The sequence below is a fragment of the Rhinatrema bivittatum genome, chromosome 10, assembly GCF_901001135.1.
Source record: "Rhinatrema bivittatum chromosome 10, aRhiBiv1.1, whole genome shotgun sequence".
NCBI lineage: Eukaryota > Metazoa > Chordata > Amphibia > Gymnophiona > Rhinatrematidae > Rhinatrema > Rhinatrema bivittatum.
In genome coordinates this window covers 93,100,338-93,122,034 of record NC_042624.1, presented here as the reverse complement: position 1 = coordinate 93,122,034, position 21,697 = coordinate 93,100,338, and the positions used below count along the sequence as shown (strand labels likewise).

The 21,697-nt window shown below is 41.3% G+C and overlaps 1 protein-coding gene across 2 annotated transcripts in view; it reads left to right on the top strand.

Annotated features, from left to right (window-relative positions):
* Positions 1-21,697, top strand: part of ST6GALNAC5 (ST6 N-acetylgalactosaminide alpha-2,6-sialyltransferase 5) — a 105,347-nt gene that overhangs the window by 71,060 nt on the left and 12,590 nt on the right. The window contains exons 4-5 of one of the 2 annotated variants that reach the window (XM_029618252.1): positions 9,527-9,936; positions 17,244-17,351. In XM_029618252.1, coding sequence (XP_029474112.1) covers positions 9,527-9,936; positions 17,244-17,351 — 518 coding nt within the window. The remainder of the gene's footprint in view (positions 1-9,526; positions 9,937-17,243; positions 17,352-21,697) is intronic. The other variant, XM_029618253.1, reaches the window with a different exon arrangement.

Sequence of the window (21,697 nt, the reverse complement as noted above, 5' to 3'; positions counted from 1 at the left end):
TAGCGCCTAATTAACCTGCGTCCAACTGCGGGTTATACAGTGCGCTCGGCTGAGCGCACTGTATTGCATCGGTACCACTGAAAGGGAGTGTCTTACTAAATCACCAGCAAAGAACAGGTGACATTCATCTAGCTTCTTTACTCAGAAACTTAGTGATCTTAGGCATCCAAATGGCAGATGATATTTATTGTGGACAAGTGCAAAGTGATGCACCCAGGAAAAAATAATCAATACTAAAGTTACATGAGTCACTGACCAGGATAGGGATCTTGGCATTATCGTGGATAATACATTGAAATCCTCAACTCAATATGCTGCGGCGGTCAAAAAAGCAAACAGAATTTTAGGAATATTAGGAAAAAAATGGAGAATAAAACAGATAATATTGTAATACCTTTGTATCACTCCAAGGTGTGACTGCATCTAGAATATTGTGTGTAATTCTGGTCGCCACATCTCAAACAAGATTCAGAGAAGAGCGACCAAAATCATAAAGAGAATGGATGATTCCCCTATGAGGGAAGGTGAAAGAAGTTAAGGCTGTTTAGCTTGGAGAAGAGATGACTGAGAGGACATTCGATAAGTGGAGAGGAGTGGAATGGGTAAATGCAAACCAGATGTTTAATCTTTCAGAAAATAAAAAGACAAGGATACACATCATGAAGTTACTAAGTAGCACATTTAAAACAAATTGGAAAAATATTTGTCACTCAATGCACAATTAAACTCTGGAATTCATTGCCAGAGGATACGATAAACTCAGTTAATATAGATGGACTTTTAAACAAATTTATAGCCTGCATATTCTAATGTAATTGGACAAGTTCCTGGAGATAAAGTTCATAAACTGTTATTAACCAGGTAGACTTGAGAAAAGCCATTGCTTAAATTCCATGTTGCAAAAGCAACATGGAATTTATCTACTGTTTGGGATTCTGCCAGATACTTGTGGCCTGGATTGGCCACTGATGGGAACAGAATATCGGGCTTGATGGACCCTTGGTCTGACCCAGTATGGCAGTTTTTATGTTCTTATGTAGGGAGGTTTATGCAGAGCTTGAAAGAGGAATCTCTCTCTCTCCAATGGGATTTTTCCTGGATCAATTCCCAGACATGTGAGTAATTAACTGTCTTCTCACCAAAGGCAAACAGGGAGTGATTGTTTAATCTCAACCAGGTGGCTTGGTGAAGAGAGGATATTTGGCTACATAAAAGGGAGTATCAGCTCATGGAGACAGGTGCTCATTCAAACACTAGAATGGTCCATGATATTTCTATGGGAGCAAGAGGAAACTGGTATCGTCTTTGCCAAGCAATGCCTTCTGGAAGCTTTGGATTTTAGCTCTATAGGCTCTACACAGATGTCAAGAACTGTATTCACTGACTGTTTACTGTAGAATGTAGCTTGTAGATTAACTTTCCTTGCAGTTAAAGTCAGATCAGTTGGGAACCACATCAAAAGCATGGTCTGTAGTTATTATATATCCCAACAAAGGACTTTACAGGCTGCTACGAGAGGACGATTTATCCTTTATAGTGAGTGAGTTCCCTCCCGTGGTCCTCCACACCACCTGATAAACCACACAGTAAAGAACGGCATTGCTAATAGATATGTCAGTATTACGTGTCTATTCTGTACAAATTAAGGGGAAAGAGAAGCTCCTCAAGTACTAAAAGACACAATTAGAGAACAAGAAAATGTGGCAGAAAGATACAGAAATATTCCCGATTTTATTGATTAGAAAGAACTTCCGAGCGCACCTTGATACGTTGCCAGTACATGTTATACCCAGGAGGAATCTCACTAGGGCACAATACAAGTTTTAGGCTGAACATTAGCAGTAAATTTAAGACTGAGATCACACCCTGGCTTAAGAGTGAGGTTCACTCCTGTCAAGATATGTGCAAAACAAACCCATTTTGGAGATATCACCCTCTAGAGAACTTTAAAAACATTGAGGGCCTTTTCCCTTAGACAAATCAACTCATGAGCTTCTATGCAGAACAGACTGAAAAATCAAGTTTAGGTTTTCTTGGTTTGTATACTTTCAGTACAGTATAACTCTTCATATATTCTGTCTGCATTTCTAAAACACAGCCATTCCCAGTTGGATGAAAATATTTATTCATCTAATAGCCTGAGGATCCTTTAAATTACTGTAGTGCTGGTGCATTTGTTTTAGAATGACTTTTATGAAGTGGAGGCTGGCAGCTAATAGCTGTTTGACACAAGGAGAGTTAAATATGTAGAAAGAATATCCAGTGAAATAAAAAAAAAGGGGCTTTTTTTTTTTTTTTAACTTCAAGCAATTAACGACAAAATTGGAGCCCTGACTTATCACAGGGGTTCTGCCATTCAGTGCAAAACTCTTTTGGAGTATCAGGGGCAAGGCATCTAAAACCGGAGGGTTATAGTATGGAAATGTTATTAACATTATGCAATAGAGAAGAAGCCACTGTCAACATTAAAAATCCTCTAATACAAAGAGAGCAACAAAATAATTGACATTTTTATGTAATTTCTTTGAGGTAATAGTGAAAGATAGATATATAGCTGTAATGTGTCTTGCTTGCTGTGTTAATGGCTTTTATGATATTATATGCTTTTTTCTAAATGGCAAATGAATTAAAACAGTTGTTTAAACTCCGCATGTATCACATTATCTTAGAATTAAAGGTTTTGAAAGAATTGGAGCTAGAAATCCTAAATGATTCAGTGCAGTTTTCTTTCCTGTGCAAGATTTCTAACATCCAACACAAGCATCTTGGGGATGATGTGTACTCAGCTTTCTCTCTTGAATTGTTCATTTGAGATCTCTGTCAAACTTATAGGGAAATTTATCAAACCACAATATTTTATTGCAAGAGACGCAAATGTTGTGGGGTGCCGTCCCACGATAGATTTCCCCTCCCTGACAAACTATCACGGCATTCGCTCGGCGCAATGTTTTGTCGCAGAGAAATGTGCAATAACAAAGCACACAGGCTACAAGCACACAACGGCAGCCCACCTCAGCCAGGGTCACCATGGCTTAAAGGGCTTGAAACTCAAACATCTCCCCACCCAAATAATTTGCTAAAAAAAACAAAAAAAAAAACCCCAGCTGTACCCTCCCACCACCTGTAGAGGCAGTGACAACTCCTATAAGTAAAAAAAAAACAAAAACATGTTTTTAAATGCACGATGATGCCCCGCCCCTTCCCTAGGTATCCAATACATCCCCCCACCTTAAACAAATGGCCCCCTGCAAAGCCCAACCCAACATCAAGCCACCTCTTCCCCTCCCTCAGGTCCAAATTCAAACATATCCCTGGGGTCTAGTGCCCCCCCCCCCCCCCAAGTCCCTTTCCCACTCACCAACTGGTGTTGAAAAATGGTATTGACCAGGCCCAGAGCAAGGGGGCACATTAGGCCCCCACTAAACCCCAAGGATGGATTTTAGAGGTACGGGGCTTGGGGGTGGGGGGTGGGGGGGGGGTCTGGCTGCCTCTCCAGACCACCAAGACTTTTCTTTTGGTTGGGGGTGGGGGAAAGATCTTGGGAGGGGGCACTAGACCCCGGGGATGTGTTTGAATTTGGACCAGAGCAGGATGCTGGCAGGGGCTTTGAAGAGGGGCCATTTGTCTTGAGTAGGGGGTTGTACTGGATACCTAGGAGAAAGGTTAAGGAAGGGCATGGGGGGACATCACGCATTTCAAAAAACTTTTTTTTTTTTTTTTTTTTTATTTCTAGGGCTTCACTACCACCTCTACAGCAGCGGGCAGGTGGGTGGATGGAGGTCTCCATTGACTCCCGGGCGTTATTTGAAAGGTTGGGGGAGTATTTTGGGCTGCTTGATACTTTAAATTTTCCAAGGGGGCCATCGGGGGGACCTATGCTACCATCCCGATGCTCCCCTGGGAAAATAACTACACCTCCTTCAAAGGTGATAAAATAATGGAGCCGACTTTTTCTAAGTCAGCTGCATTATTTTATTTACATCAAATTGCCTAGGCATCAGCTCCTTTGCAGGCATTATACAATTTTATACATGCAAATGCATGCATAGCAGCTTATTTCCATAGGGGGAGGAATACATTGAATATATTGTGCAATATGTCCGTGATATGGCGATATCGGGCGATAAATGCTGTTTAACACGCAATATCACGGCGTAGTAAATCCCCCTATTCTTCATTTACTAAGCATTTTTCCCATTGACATAGAATAGGAGAAAAGCCTTCGTAAATCAGGCCCTTAACAAACCAATTATATTAGAACTATGGTGACTTAGTTTTGATATAATATTCACTTGCATTAGAATAAGGGGTTTTTATTGATTCGAAGCAAAATATTACTGGCTGATTGCACGTGTGTTACTGCAATTGGTGAATCTGGTAACAAGTGCTGAGTGTTCCTGTTGTCCTTAATTCAGTTTAACCCCCCTCCCACCATCCCCCCTACCTTTCTTTCTCCATGAGAAAAAGAGGCAGAACTGCTTCTGTTAAGTGCAAAGCTTCCCTTCTCTCAGCCGTTCCTCCATCCTTGTACTGCCGACCCGCTTTGAAACGCGCTGCAGCATCTTTAAAAATCGAAGGGTTGATTATCCTTCGCTATTACAAAAAAAAAAACAAAACACAGAGGGAGAATTCTGAAAAGCATTTGATATTACAGATTTCTTATAGTACCTCATTTAGGCCTGACCATGAGAACTCTGCGAGCGTAAGCTTTCTTTCCTTAAAAGAAGTTCTCAGGGTTCTGGTGACCACAGGACCAGCTCTTTGGCAGACGCACAAAAGAAACAAGTCGTAGCTCGATAGGCAAGGCGCTAAACAAAGACCGTTTCGGGTTAAAATGTTGTGCTAGGTGGATATTAAGGCTCATTCAAGTCAACACTGGTGCTGACTACATTTCTTTTAACCTCATTAGCACTTCATCTTGCTTTCTCAAGCACGATGCCAGGAACCGCTAGCTCACCTTAGTGCCTTCTGGTAGGTAATTCATCAAACTGGCATATAAGTGCTTAAAGGGAAATGCATGTAAATACAGCATTAAGGACTGCAGCTCAGGAAAGCATGAACATTTCTACCCATATCATTAGGTCCCTGTAGATTACAGCAACCGGTGCATGGGAAAGTGGAATTGGGCTTTATTGCAGGGCTGTGGGTATAAAAGCCCTTCACAATAGCTCTTTGCACATTATTTAATTTTAGTTATTCAGTCTGCTTAGTTATCCTTTATTACTTGTCATTCATATATAATATATACATTATTTTATTGCTTCAGTGGAAATTAGTCCGGGGCCAATTCCTATTCATTTTCTACTGCTATAATATGTAACATTATGGTAGGATATTAATTATGTCCTACTTTCTACTACTGATACCGTTCTTCATGCATATAACAGGTGTACTGTTAGCTTTCCCAACCACTTTGTGATGATGACCTCCAGGTCTCTTTCCGGTTTAGTAACTGAATACGAATAATATGCATGGGTGCATAAAGGGAGGTATAGGAAGAGGGAAGTAATATTACCTTTCTATAAGCTTGGAAAACTGTTCAGTTCTGTAGATCACATCTACAAAAAAAAATATTGACAATAAAGATGCAATTCAAAAGAGATTCACCAAAATGGCACATGGCCTGCACTAGGCCATACACAGAGAGACGAAAGGAGCTAAATACGTTCATTTTAGAAGAACAAAGAAAAAGGGAAGAAACGATATAGTAGTTCAATAGTCCAAGAAGCTTCAAGAAAGTACTAGAACATTTTTTATAAACTGAAAAGCTCAAGGGCAAGGGATCATCATATGAAAGTGAAGGGAGGGAAGCACAAAAGTAGTGTGAGAAAAATACTGTTTTTAACTGAGATGGCGGTGGACACCTGGAGCAGATTTCCAATGAAGGTGATAGGAGCCAACAAGCAGCAGAATTCAAGCCTGCATGGGCTAGACACAAGGGAATCTTAGTGGCAGAGGGGGAGAGACATGCTTAGGCAGGTACACATAGGCAGACAGGTTTTACCAAGTTGTCCTTTTTTCCAACATCTTCTATGTTTCTACTTTTGTTCCAAATTATTTTGGACAATGATGCCATAGTGCAGAGATTTACAGTTATATGTTTATTTGCTCTTGCCAATTGGCAAGAGAACCTTTTGAGCTAAAGTGGGCAACTTTCTGCACACATGAAGGAAGTGCAAAAAAGATTAATTTCCTATCTTGATTTATTTATTTGGATTTGATTGATCTCCTACTCACAGCTCAAGGTGATGTTCAAATTAAGTACAACTAATCAAACAGAAACAAAACAGAATTCAATATAAATGAAATAAACCAAACACAGCAAACTAGGCATATCAAGTCAAAACAAAATGCACTTCAATTAAAAGAAATAAATAGCTAAACGCATTCTAAAAGAAAAGCATTAATTAAAACTACAAGTAATGAATCATATATTACAAACTTTGGGCTTGATTTTCAAAAGCATTTACACACTTAAAATTGAGTTGTATATGTGTAAATACACTTTACCTGTGTAAGTGGGCTTTTGAAAATTGCTACAATACATGCCATTGAATTGTCCATAGGATTTAGCTGCACTAACTGAACTTAATGAAGGTAAATGACTTTTAAAAATTGCTATGATGATAATATGTTACATTTACATGTATAAGTCCTTCAAAGATTCTCCTGCATATGTACAACAATCTTCAGATAAAACAAATAAAAATATCAAACAAAATTATGAAGTGATTCATTCAGCACTTGGCCTTAAAAAGCTTAAGTAAAATAAAAAAAATTTAGCCCTCGCTAAATTTTAAATGCTCAAGATGCAGTTCCCTTTGGGAAAGCATTCTAAAGAAATGGAGTGGCAAGAGAAAAAAAGCACTGTTATTCATTTGGAAACACTTATCTTTAGATGAGAGAATGCTCAAATGGAAATGATTTCATAAGCACAATGTTCTCATAGGAATTTAAGTATGCAGCTTAAGGGCAAGATAATTAACTAGGACCCATGATACGAAGGACTTTGAAGTTCATGCTAAGAATCTTCTGCTGGACCTTATAGATAATCAGGAAGCCAGAACTGAACACACATGGTCTCTAATAGAAGTACCAGAAATCCAATGGACAGCTAGAGTTTGTACTTCTGCAAATGATGAAGACTCTTATTAGGAAGACCTGAAAAGAGGGATTACAGTAATCAAGTTCCAAAATGACTAAAGATTGCACTATTAGTCTAAAGTGGGAGCTGGTTGAATGTGGTTGAAGATGGCGAAACAGCCAAAGGCAAAATCAAACATGTTTAGATACATTGAAAACATTCATTAAAAAGTGGGATGAAAAATAGGAAAATCTAAATAATTGAGGAAAAACGTGTAATTTTCATATATGTATGACTTTTTTTTTTCACATTTCCTAGCTGGGTGTAAGAAAGCTTTGGATAAGTTTCTTGTGGACAGGTCCATTAACACTTGTTAACCAGGCAGGCACAGGGAATGAGGACAAGGAAGAGGTCTTGGGGGTACTTCGAAGGGAGCTGGACTGGCCACTGTCAGAGAAAAGGATGCTGGGCTTGATGGATCACTGGTTTGACCCAGCGTGGCATTTCTTATCTGCTTATATCCTGATGTTCCATAGTTACACCACTAATTTGTAACAGAAATAACAGTGATTCATGCACTGAATGATGAAGGATTCCGATTAGCTAATACTTTCATTATGATCTAGAACAGAATGACTAATAACATGACATTTACAGGATGATTTGTGAAAAGATTGACCAGAGATATTTTCAACTGTATGTCAAATATTTAACATAAGAAAATAAGCAACCTAATTAGACATTCAAAAAATGTATAGTTGCACTGAAAAGGGTACAGAGAAGGGCGACCAAAATGATAAAGAAGATGGAATGGCTCCCCTATGAGGAAAAGCTAAAATCGTTAGGGCTGTTTATCTTGGAGAAGAGATGGCCAAGGGGGAAATGATTGAAGTCTATAGAATCATAAGTAGAATAAAACAGGTAAATGTAAATCGGTTATTTACCCGTTTAAAAATTACAAAGACTAGGGGGCAGGCCATGAAGTTAGCATGTAGCACATTTAAAACAAACTGGAAAAATTTTCACCCATAGAAACATAGAAATGATAGCAGAAGACGACCAAATGGCCCATCCAGTCTGCCCAGCAAGCTTTCATACTTGTTTTTCTCATACTTATCTGTTACTCTGACCGGTGAGGTCAGGGCCATTTTTGGTAACTTTTTGGTTCTAATTTCCTTCCACCCCTGCCAGCCAATTGATGTAGAGAGCAGTGCTGGAGTTGCATCAATGTGAAGTATCAAGCCTAATTGGTTAGGGGTAGTAACCGCCACAGTAAGCAAGCTACTCCCACTCTTGTTTGCCCAGCCTGTGCAATTTAGTCCTTGTTGGTTGTTGTCTGAATATAAATCATCTTTTCTTCATTCCCCCCTGCAGTTGAAGCAGTGAGCTGCACTATATATGTGTGTTCAAAGTGAATTAAATACTGCAATTCATTGCCGGTGGATATGGTTAAGCAGTTAGCATAGCTGGATTTAAAAAAAGGTCTGGACAAGTTCCTGGAGGAGAAGTCCATAAACTGTTATTGGCCTAGAGAATAGCCATTACTTGTCACTGCACAATAGCAACAGGAGATCTGTTTTCTGTTTTGGGATCCTGCCAGGTACTTGTGACCTGTATTGGCCTCTGCTGGAAACAGGGTGCTGGGCTTGATGGACCCTCGGTCTGACCCAGTATGGCAAGTCTTAGGTTCTTATCAAATAAAAAATAAATCTATGTCATGAATATGTCATTCTGCATACAGGCATATGAAAATGTGATGCTAAAATAGCTTACTGCCACTTGGGAGGAAGAGTAAAGTCTGCAGGCACATTTTAGCCGCATTCTTGTCATCAATTTTCAGAGGATAAAAAAGATCCCTTTGAAAGCTGAATCGGAAAAGGTCTGGGCCCAGCCCTGCACCTGGCTTTGTTCGAGGTCCTTTTTGTGGCAGAATTCATGTGCATACTTCCTGAAAAAAAGTGGGCCTGTAAACCCCGAACCTGCCCCTCTCATGCGTGTGAATGTATGCACCTGCCCGCTGTGTGCACATAGAGGTGGGGACAGCTTTAGAAAGCACCGGTTACATAGCTAAAGCTCTGCCTTACCTGCGTAAATTGCCTCCCCTTTGTGACGGGACATCTTGTTAATTCTTACATGGCACATGCTTCTCTTTTCATAGAAAATATGGATTACACTATTTTAGCGGGCAAAAATCGTATTTGTTAACCTGCAGAATTTCTGAAAGAGTTGCCCAAACAACTAATCTCTTAGGTAATGTAAGCACAGGCTCAGCTTCCCGGGGGTTTCTAACGAAGGCTCATTACCGCAAATGGCCTGTCTTCAGTTCACCTTTTTTCAGCTTTGATGACAAATCTTTGACGACTAGTAACTGGCTTTCTGTGAGATGACAAAAAAAAAAAAATGCCTGCAGCTAACATCAAGGTGTATATTTCATTTCTGCAGCCTCTGAAAATGCACTGCCAGGACTGCGCGCTGATCACAAGCTCCGGTCACCTGCTGGGAAGCGAGCTGGGCAGCACCATCGACCGGACCGAGTGCGTAATACGGATGAACGACGCGCCCACCCGGGGCTATGGCAAGGACGTGGGCAACAGAACTAGCCTGCGGGTCATTGCGCACTCCAGCATCCAGCGGATTCTGAGAAACCGCAATGAACTGTTAAATGCCAGCCAAGGTACTGTGCTTCTCTTTTGGGGTCCCAGCAGCTACATGCGGAGAGATGGAAAAGGTTTGGTTTATAATAACCTGCAGTTGATGAATCAGATACTACCTCAGTTAAAAGTGCACATGATCACGCGCCACAAGATGCAGCAGTTTGACGAGCTCTTCAAAAGGGAGACCGGAAAGGACAGGTAAGGACACCGCACCCCGGTATATCACAGCCACTGGGGGAGTCATTTTTACCTGTGGCCTGACTATCGTTCACAGCTCTTGCCACCGAGGGGAACATTTCCAAAAGAAGTGGCCAATCAAACAGAATGCATTTGTCTCAGTGCTGCTTCTCAGTCAGCGGGGTGTGATGAGAACACGGCCAGAAGTACCTAAGCGTTGTGTGCTTTGGAAATCAGAATTGCCTTGCTCTGAATAGTAGATGGGGAACATCTTCAATGTAAAAGAATAATCTTGAAAGGGAATGTTTAAAAAAAAAAAAAACACAACAAAAAACAAAGTGAAAATGTAAAAATGCTTTCTGTCTAGCTCTCTTCAGTTAGCTGTCGTGAGCTGCTTCCCATATCTTTTTCTCACTGTACATCCAGGCGGTGACCTGCTTTGATTGAGAAGTCAGGTTACGCTGCTCTCTAGAGATGTCTGCAGCCCACGCCGGAGGAAAGAAAATGGTAAACCATTTCCAAAGCAGCAAATTGCTCAGTGTAATCAGTGCACTGTGCAGCCTGGCATGCCTCTGCGGGGCTGCACATTTGCAGCAGTCACACAGTACTCGTCAGTGTGGCTTAAGCAATAATGCAGAATCATTTCGGTGAATTATAAATGGGAAAATGCAGCTGCAGCACTAAATAATAATATTTTTTTTACTGCAGTGTGTACGCCAGTGCAGTCTGGGAAGGCTCTGGAAGCCAGGATGTGTCTAAGCCTTTCCCCTCCATCCCATCCCCCACCCCCCCCCCTCAAAGGATTGTTGGTGTTACTTCAGAAGCATTGACTGCCTGCAAAGCAGGAACCTGAACTGGAAAATGGACTTCAGGTCTCCTGCTGTGCCACACAGAGTACAACATGCTCAAATCAGGCTGTTAATTGCTTCTTTTAGAATGGAAATTTGTATCTCTTTCATTGTTACCTACTAGGTGCTTTAAATCATGCATTACCTCTCTCTGCATCTCATATCTATAATCTATATATCTATAGCTATCTCAGTGTATAATTTTAAGAGTTGACTCATTACCAGGGCTGGGATTAAGATTATGGCACCCTAGGCAGAGGAGTGGGTTGGGGGTAGGGAGTTCCACCCCAAAGATCAGAGAGATTGGGGGGGGGGGGGGGGAGAGAATCTCAGGTGCCAGCTTTTGGGTGCTGTCTTAATTTGGCACTCTAGGTATGTGCCTATGTTGCCTATGCTGAAATCCAACCCTGCTGATTATCATACCAAGCTCAGATTCAGGTTATGATACCTGCTTACTCATTGTACATTTGCAAGAATCAACATCCTTATCTCTAAGAGGCTTTAATATTTTTCAGCTGGATTAAACTCGAAAGTAATTTATGATAAAAGCAATAACAGGAGCTTTTTGTATTTAAGCCCACAAAAAAAAAAAAAAAACCCAACATAAGAATAGTACTTCCATCCAGTTTCAAATAAATAAAAGCGCATCTATACCACAGGTGCCTTCAAATAGCTTCAATTATTTTGCAAGCTGGAAAAAAAATGTGATTCAGAACCTAAATTATTCATGTGTCTCTTGTGGAGCTTCAAGATTCATTTTTAGTGAAATATTAAGAGGCTTTAAGGACTGATCCAGCACAGGAAGAAAACAGAAAAACAGGAAAGTGGCCTTTTCGATCACATGTTTTTAAAAGAGATAGGTTTTAAGGGCATGACATTTTGAAAGAAAGAAACACTGTTCAAGTCAATATTTCCCCCTTGGTTATCTATTTTAATACTCACAAGAGGCTCCTGGGGACAAACTTGCTCCTCGCTGAGCTACATTTCAGCCAGTGGCAACTCATGACTTTCTCCTGTCGGCGCCTTGAGAGGGTAAATTTTCAAACAGCTCACATAGGCTAAAGTCTGAGAGCACTTTTTACCTGCAGATTTTAGCCCACAGTGCATTTATGTGCATACCTCCGCTTTGAAAACTTGCGTGTGTATGCGAAATCAGTGCTGAAATATACGAACAGAGTTATACCTGCTTGGGAACCGATGTAACTCTAGGGAGGTAATTTCCAAAACAGTTACACATGCAAATGTAACATACTATCATAGCAATTTTCAAAAGCCATTTAGCTGAGTAGAGTGCATTTACACGTGTAAAACCTAATTTTAAGCATGTAAATGTTTTTTAAAATCAGGCCCTATGCGTGTACATTTACGCACTTAGGGCTAGATTTTAAAAAGGAGCGTGCGGGTGTACATGTGCGCACGCTACCCGGCGCACACACATGTACGCCCAATTTTATAACATGCATGCGCATGTTATAAAATCCGGGGTCGGCGCACGCAAGGGGGTACACAATTGTGCACCTTGCGTGAGCCGAGCCTGCTCCGAGCCACGCTGCCTTCCCCTGTTCCCTCCAAGGCCGCTTCAAAATTGAAGCGGCCTCGGAGGGACCTTCCCTACCCCCACCCCACCTTCCCTTCCCCTATCTCCTCCACCCTTTCCCCCCCTACCTTTGATGACTTCTTTTTTTATTGCAAAACTTACTTCAGCACTGAGGCTGAAGTAAGTTGCGAGCGCCGGCCAACTGCCAGCGTGCGATCCCTGGCATAGCGGCAAATGCCTGGAGCCTCTGACCCCACCCCCAGACCTCCCCACCCTTTTAGTAAAGCCCAGGGACTTACACGTGTCCTGGGCTTTAAGCCCGTCGCACGTAACCTTTTTAAAATCTGGCCCTTACTTTTGAAAGTCGAATGCATGTGAATAAATCATATTCCTGCCCCTAATCCAGCTCCTAGAACAGCTCTTTGTAGTGCACAAAAGTATGCACAAAATAGCTTTTTTGCACATATTTTTACACACACAAAACTCCGGGTAATTTTTAAAAGGCCATTTATATGCATAAAACCAAGGTGTTTGCATGTAAATCCTTTAAAAAATTATCCTCAGAACTGGTAACTTTTAAACAGATGCACGTGTGCATGTTATAAAATAGCGTGACTGCGTGGACATATGCACACAATTTTAAGTGGACACACGCCTATGCGTTATTAAGTCAGAGGAAATACAGAAAAACAGTATTTTCTGCTTTTCTGTACACTTTTTGGACTGCTCAAAAATTAACACCTGCTCCGGGCAGGTGTTAATTTCTGAGGGTAAATGTACATGTTGGATGCACAATTTTATTTTTGCATACATTGTGATATTAAGTCTGAGGAACAAAAAAGAGAACGTTTACAAAAAAATTTTTTTTTAAGTGTGCCGGTAGTAAGGTTAGGAAAAGGAACGCTCAATTGATTAGCATCCTTTTTCCTAACCTATGGCTGTGTACAGGTTAGGAAAAGGGATGCTCGTAAAATTGAGCAACCATTTTCCTAATCTGCTGATAGCCACCTTTGCTGGGTGCCCACTGCCGAGGAGGCGCTAGGGGCACACAATTTCCCCTAGTGCCTCCTTTTTACCACAGCAGCAGATTTAAATATTAAATTGGGCACCTTGGAGAGGTTGTTTGATGCACATTAGGAGAGCGGGTGTGCAATCACGAGCACCTGTTTTCCCTGCGCTGATATTGCATTGGCCTGAGAGTGAGGCTTGAATAGCATAATCTCCTGGTATCCTTAGGGAGCTATAAAACTAACATTCTGCAGTGCCATTGGTCTGAAAGCTATTACTGATCAACAAGCCATTGGAGTATTGCTAGTACTTTGTGCCCTGATTGGCCCTTCAGACCCAGCTCACAGAGAACTAGCTCTGAAGTTGCTAGAATTCTCTACTCTTGGCTGGGAGAGCAGAAAAACAAGATCTCTGTGACAAAACCCTGTTCTAGCTTTGGTGGACAGCCCTTTATGAAGTTCCCAGGGACTGATGAGTATAGTGAGGTTTGTTTAGCTAGCATTTATTGTTTATAACCTTGTTATTGTACCTGTTATTGTTTGCAAATTGGATCTTTTTTCATTCATTACTGTTTTTATTAATAACTCTACAGTTTGTTAGCTCTGTCCTGAGACTGATTTATGATCCCAGTATTTGTTGTATTTGGTCTGTAGAAGTATTTCCAAGAACTGTGAGACCCCTGAGTTTTGTAGGGGTCCCACAGATGCAGATGGGCACTCCTTAGCAGGACCCTCTGAGTAGCCAAAAGGTTAACCCTGAATGGGTGTTAGGGGGTAGCACTGATGTTACATGAGAAAAAAACAAAGTAAGAAATTAATTGCAGAAAATAGTTATTTTTAAAACTTAGGAAATGTTTTAAGAAATGTATGTGTTCAAATTAATATAATGTAAAGCAAAACCCCCATAAAATCCCAGCTGAGCTATACTATGTCTTATGGCATTATGAAGTAATGCCACACACTTCAAAATAACTTTATAATTGAATAAGAGTGCACTAAGAAAATATGATTTAGAACTGATATGACAATAATTAGCTAAAGAAAGTATAAATGTGTTAACTCTAAGAAGACGATTGCCATGGAGATTGTAAATGAGATTCTAGTAGAGCAGAAAGATTCTCTAATTGTACTTCAGTGTGCCCTACAGAGTTATTGGCACAGTGTGTTAGCTCATCATTCAGAAGAATATCTGATAATTTTCCCCTAATAAGGCAATGACAGCTCTGCCTCTTATAATTCCTTCATTACAGCTGATTAGGTGTAAATTAATGACTATTTCTTTTTGGGGAATCATGTTCAGTTCTATTGGGCAAGATAAGCTTTGAGTCCTGTTTTCTAGAGAGTTTTGGATTGGATACAGAACGAAGGAAACCTTTCAAAACTGAGGCCCGTTCTATCAATGCTGTAATATAGAAAAAAAGATCAGGCCAATTTCTTTTTCTAAAACAGCAAGTCTGCTTTGTATGTAGGACCCCACTGACAAAGTGGCTTCGGCGTCTACATTATTATTTTGAAGGATACTGTAAGTAAGATTAGCAGGTTAGGGTTAGAAAGTTAATTGTAGCCACACCGAATGCTGTATCTGACTGAAACCTTAAATGGATAATATATTCACACTTTTTCTTGTATAACCATGATCAAAAGTCTCCAAAGTCCAAATGAACTGGATCTTCACTGTGTTTGTCTTATTTCTTCCAAATATTTCATGCAACTGTTCAGTTGTTTTTCAAACCTGTGTACTGGGGGTCTTATCGTTTGTTTTGCAACGCATAAGCCTACTTCCCTGTCACTAAGAGAACAATCTTAAGATTGTGCTGGAAGGGTAAACCTATGGGTACGTTATACCTGCAGACTTTATGTCAGTTTTCAAAGGGGGAAGTTCCCATTGAAAACTTGATTGTAAAAAGTTCCTGCATGGGTCCTTTTTTCCAGCAGAACGGACATGCATGCTTTATGAAAGGAAAAAAGCATGTGTGTAAATCTAGTGGCATTTCCAATAGAAATGAACTGACATTCCGACGATGGGAATACGTTGCTTCAGGCTAAGAACACGTTGGGCAAGTTTAACAAGAAATATTTACCTAAACATTTAAGAGACACTGAGTAAGAATTGCATACTTTGATTTTAAGTTTGGTTATATTTAGGTCATTGATAGATGATTTGTTTATACGTTGTTAGCTTATTATGTAACTTATTGCTATGTCTTATGTTTATTTGTTGGCCATGTTCTTTTATATTTTTAGTGTTTTTGTATTTTGAGGTTTTTTTTCTAGTAATGAGTCAGCTAGAATATAACAAATCTGTTTAAATAAAAGAATAATATATCACACAATGTAGCAAAATTAATATTGGGCATGCAAATATGAGATCTGAAACCACAATTCAGTGGAAACAAGGCTACAGAAAGACTAAAGATACTGATATATTTGAGTATTGTCCTAGGACACAGAATAACTCAAAATAGGCAAAACGGCAAACAACATTCACCAACTGAGTAAACAATCATAGTCCACTGAAGAAGATCCTAGAGAAAAAATTACTTTATAGAGCCAGTGAAAATATAGCCCCAAAACAGAGGCTCTGAATACTGCAGTCAATTATGCTGACATTGCCCAATATGGATTCGAGCAGATTTGCCTATTTCATAGGGTCTACAGTGACCACATGCAGTACAGCTGCCATCAAATCAGCAAAACTGCATTTAGTCTGTTGGATTTTCCCCAGATTCACTGGGAAAGGTTTGACAAACATCACCAGTGAATCTGAGAAAAATCCAAAAATTCTGTGACTCTCAAACCAGGCTGAAATTCACCTGGTTCAAGTTTTTCACAATCTGGTAATATTGTGGGGCCAGATAGCATCCTCTGAACACTTTGGGCTCCCGACCCCTTTGGAAACAGTTTCAATCCTACTCACTGCCATTTATGGGAGGGGTGGAAAGGAAGATCCGAGGCCTGAGTGCTGTGTGCCGTCATGCACTAGTGCTATCTGCAAGTTTCCTGCAAATTTAATTCCCCTTTTACAGCCCTCCCCATCTAGCTCAGCAGCAAAATAAATCAAGGTTTAAAACTGTAAAATGATAAAGGCATGGGCTATGAATTCTCCTGGAACCTAGCCCATGTCCGCCGAAAAACCTGCCTGTATGGGTCACAGTCGAGCAAGGCCTGATACTTCCTCTTATTCAGGGGCTAGGAACACTGGATCCTCAGTATCCCTTGCCCTGGCTGGCACAATTAACACAGCTCCCTGTACCATGTTGATGGCCCATTGGTTTTGAATAAAGTAACGCTGGTGCCAGCCAAGGGTCTCATTTTGCTTTTTTTTAAGCCAGATTGGGATGCTGCAGAAGCAATGGTGACACCTAACAGCCATACTCAGGGTGCCAGGTTCTGTGGTCCCTGGCTGAAGGATTATCACTGCAGTGGTTGAGCTCGATTCAAGAGGGCAGATAGAAATGGGGAAAGCCTTCTTCCTCGCAAATAGTTACAAATGAAGGCTTATGACAAAACAGTTCCAACAGAAATATATTCCAATTGAGCTAGAGGCTCCAAAATAAAGCAGGAATAAGCTGCCAGTCAAGAAAAGTAATGTTTTACTCTCATGAGTCCTCTGGACCGCAAGTGCAGTTTGCCAATGTCTTGTATCCATCAAAGCTAAAATCTTTCCATCTCCTTCCCCACCTAAATGTACAATTGCTTAGTTATTCCCCCAACTCCTCCTATATCTAAACAACGGAACTGTGCTCCAGAATCTATCAATCTAGCAATAGTGAGGATTTCATTTAACTGATGGAGTGCATGGACACACAAAATAAGCCTTGGTACATCCCGTCTTTTTTTTTTTTCAGCCTTCACCAGAAAACAAAACCAGAAAGAACTTTAAGTATCTGTGGAGTAATTTATCATCCTTGAAACTTAATTATGTTTTGCTTTCAGGAAGATATCCAACACTTGGCTTAGCACTGGATGGTTCACAATGACTATTGCATTAGAGCTCTGTGACAGGATAAATGTTTATGGCATGGTGCCACCAGATTTCTGCAGGTAGGATTCACTCTCTACATGTTATTACCAAGCAAGGCTGAATGTTTTTGGTTTTTTCTAAATAATGGATTTGTAATGTTGTCCACTGAAAATGCCTTTAATCTTCTCGCAGCAATTCATTAACGCCCTGAGATTATGCCTTGGAAGTTATGAGTTGGAGCTTGCGTTGCACTGATGATGCTGTAACCCAACTTTTTGATTTCTAGCATTCTGAACATTCCGGCTGATAAAGACAATGTAACTGCTTAAAAAAAAAAAAGGAAAATTGAAACAGGCCCCCGCTTCCAAATATACAAGAGCTATGCTTCCAGAATAACTGGGCAGGCCCTGGTGGACCAAGTGGGTTGTTTTTTTCCCGCCTTCATTTACCATGTGCTTTTTTTTTCCTGAAGGTATATCATCTCCATTTCGTTTAGCCCAACGCTGATAAATATTTTGTAAAGAGACTGGTACAGCATTTGGAAGATTATCCACAGCACAATTAGCACACAGCTCTGAGGCAACCAAAGGAGGCACCTAGATAGCTTGTGAACCGTGGAAGTGATGCACTTAGCACTGAGGGAGAGGGCCCGCAAAGCCTTTTCTAAGATCTTGCCATGCTGTGATGCCATTTTTTGGACCCTCATAAGAATTATTCAAAGAGATGCAATTCGGAGACCACACAGGTTCCTTTCTTCCGAATTCTGTTCCTTTGGTAAAAGGTTTTGTTATAATATTTGGTGAGTGCTTCATGTAAACTGCTTTGAACTTAGGCTAAGCAGTCTATAAATTGCTGTAAATAACTAACTAAATAAAAGGAACCTCTGTGGTGCAGAAAACGCATGTATATGTTCATTTTCGGATAATTCTTATATTTGTCCACTTTCAAAATTTCTACTTTTCTCCAGGATCAATATGGCTAAAAGAAAACTACTTAAAGGGGTTTTTATTGCAGAACACACAGTATAAGGTATTTCCATGAACTGCTCATTAATATGGCATTAATAGTAACACAGAAAGTAGCACTGAGTATGAGTACTTTATTCTGTTTTTTTGTTTTTGACGCTGCAGTTTCCTCCTACTCCTTTGCATGTCCATTTCAGTCAGAACCAGGGCTGGTATCTGGTACCTACCCAGGGATTTGTTCCCTCTATTTTATATCTCCTCCCAACTTACATTGCACTGATGGTCCTGGGTCAGAGCCATGCAATCCTGGGCCTTCAATACAGCCACTAGATGTTACCCTTAGGCAATGACCATGACCCCCTCCAGGGGGCTGTGAAAGCTGCCTCCTTAGCACTGCCAGCCCTGTCCAACCAGGGGAGCAGGAGACCTGATCTGGCAGATCAAACCAGGGACTTTCCACATGGCAGTGCACAGCACTTAGCAACTGAGTCAGACAGGGGCAGATTTTAAAACCTGCGTGCGGGCGCAGATTTGTTCGCGCAAACAAATGTACGCCCGATTTTATAACATGTGCGCGCTGCTGAAATCAGAGCGGCCTCGGAGGGAACTTTTCTACCGCACCCCCGACCTTCCGCTCCCTTTCCCTATCTAACCCACCCCCCAGCCCTAACTAGATCCCCCCTACCCTTATTTCTCAAGTTATGCCTGGCCCGAGGCAGGCGTAACTTGCTTGCGACGCTGTGCCGGAGGACTCGGGACTGCCCCGGACCGCCGCCACACCCATGGACCGCCCCCTGATCCACGGACCCACTCCCGGACAGCCACCACGCCCCGGGGCCCGCCCCTTTTTCGAAGCCCCAGGACATACGTGTGTCCCAGGGCTTGTGCGTGCCGCCGAGCCTATGCAAGATAGGCTTGGCCCGCACAGGGGCAGCTTGGGGCAGCTTTTTGGAGTTACGCACGTAACCCTTTGAAAATCTGCTCCACAATGTTTATTCGTAGATATCATGTGAGGTAGCTAAAGACATGGATGCCAATATTCATTCCATTTGTCCGGCTAAGTTTGGACTTAGATGGAGAAATGGTGATATTTGAAAATCACGTCGTGCTGATCAGCCCCGAGTTAGCCAAATAACATTTTATCCAATTAAGTCATCTGGCTAACTCAGAGCAGAGCAGGGGCATTCTGGAGCAATTGGCTATCCAGTCAGTTTAGCTAGTTAAGTGCCGAGTTTCAGCGTTATTCAGCTAACATAGCTGAAGAACTGCCCTAAAGTTAGCTGGAGAAAATGTATCTGGCTAACTTGTTTTTTTTGTTTTTTTAAAATCTCTTTTATGGAAGTATTCATATTTAAAAATATAACGTACAACTTTGAATAACACTTCAACAGTTTTTTGTAACTAAACTTCCAGTAGAGCTCCCATCCCCCCCCATACGGAGAACCTCAAGACCAGTTCAATTATGAATCACAGATATTCTAGTACATCAAGTAACCCTTGACCCAGGGCAACGGGATAATCAAAGATTGGATCATGACTGTAAAGTGAGAACACCTCTATGCAAGCAAGAGCAAAGGGCAGGGGAGCCCAGAAGAACGAGTGTAGAGGACTTCAGTCAGTGAACTACAATCTTCAAAGATCCTCCAAATGAGATAATGCCTGAATATTGGGCGGCAGAGAGTTGTAATACACTGCCCGAATGTCATGAAACAACTGTTTCTTGTTGGGGGAGAAACGTTTTATACATAGAACCATATTCCAATTGAAAAATCTCAGTCATCAAAGCAGACCATTGACCCCTGCTGGGTGGGGTAGATTCAATCCAACGCAGCATTATGCATTTTTTCGCAATTAGGCACCCTTTTGCCACTAGCATCACATTATCCACATCAAGGCTGGACTCTCTTACTTCATTATTCAGAAGACAAAAGGAGCAGGACCACTGAATATCGGATCCCAGAAGTGCTGAAAGACGTTGTCAAATACTTTCCCAAAAGGCCTGAATTGCTGGGCACTCCCACAGACAATGAATCAATGAAGTCTGAGGTCCCGCGCATTTGAGGCATGAAGCATCAGTGATGAGGCCAGCTTTTTCCGCTCTTGCCGGTGAAATAACAGTCCTGTGGAAAATTCGTTGTTGCAACTTGCGTAAACTAACATTGTTCGTCAGCTTGAAGATTGAAGAGTAAGAGTGATGGAGCATACATTCCACTAAAGGTTCCCCCCAGTCTTTTGTCCATTTGGGGAGCAAAGTAGAACACACCTGAAACTCTCGGACAGAATTGTAAAAATTATACAAACAAGAGAGGTTACAAGATTGCACTTTAAAACTTTTGAATAGAGATGTATAATACATATTGTCAATACCTCCTTCCACCCCAGTCAGCAACTGGACATATGTCGCTCTGATATGCCCGTAGAGAAGGAAATGCCGGGGTTGTAACCCCAACCTATCTTGGCATTGGACAAAGGAGTAAAGAGAGCTCGTGGCTCCGGCTAACTTTTAAGATAGGCAGGGATATTCAATCTTGCACCCACACTGCTGAATATCCCTGCAAAGTTGGCTGGATAAATCTATCCAGTAAATTTTGCTAGCCTGTCAAGAGCTGAAAATAGACCTTATGGCCTGATTTTAAAAAACATTTACTAGAGTAAAACTGGGTTTTACTCGAGTAAATGCACTTTACTTGAATAAGTGGGCTTTTGAAAATTGCTACAATAGATGCCATTGAATCGTCCATAGGATTTACTTGCAGTAAATGGTTTTGAAAAATTGCTATAATAGTAGTTACATTTAAGCACGTAACTCCTTTTGAAAATGATCCCCTAAATTAGGAATGTGCAGGCCAAATAATTTCATTTGGTTCATTGTTTCTTTTTGGGGGTTTTTTTTTTGTTTTGTTTATATTTTGTTCACTTGAGGGTGAATTTTAAAAGTCCTCTGCATGGTAAATCCAGGAGATATGTGCGTGACAGAGTCACACGGATTTTAAGAGGCTCTCAGAACCTGCATTGGAAAGCATTTCTTAAAAAGGGGTAGGCTGGAGGCAGGGTCTGGGCGTGGTGTGGGCAGCCGGGACAGCACCATTAAGTCCGAGTCGCGCGCAAGCGCGTGCCAGGATCCAACAATCGTGTACATTACTGCTGCTATGGACAGCAGGTAAGTAGTAAAATAAAAAATTGGGGATAGTCAGTGGGAATTTAGGGGTCAGAGTTAGTAGGGTAAAAGGGAGGCAGGTTAGGTAAGGGGTTTAGGAAGTCTGCTCCTTTATAGGGGCAAACTGGGAGGGAACAGGGAAATAGGCCCTACTGCATCGCTGCGCGCATCTACTAAAATCCCCCGCACATACGTGCGCGAGAGACGACATTCATGCACACGTGCGCGTCGATATAAAACCGTGAGAGCACGTGCGCGCAGGTAGCGGATTTTATAATATGCGCATATGTTATAAAATCGACAC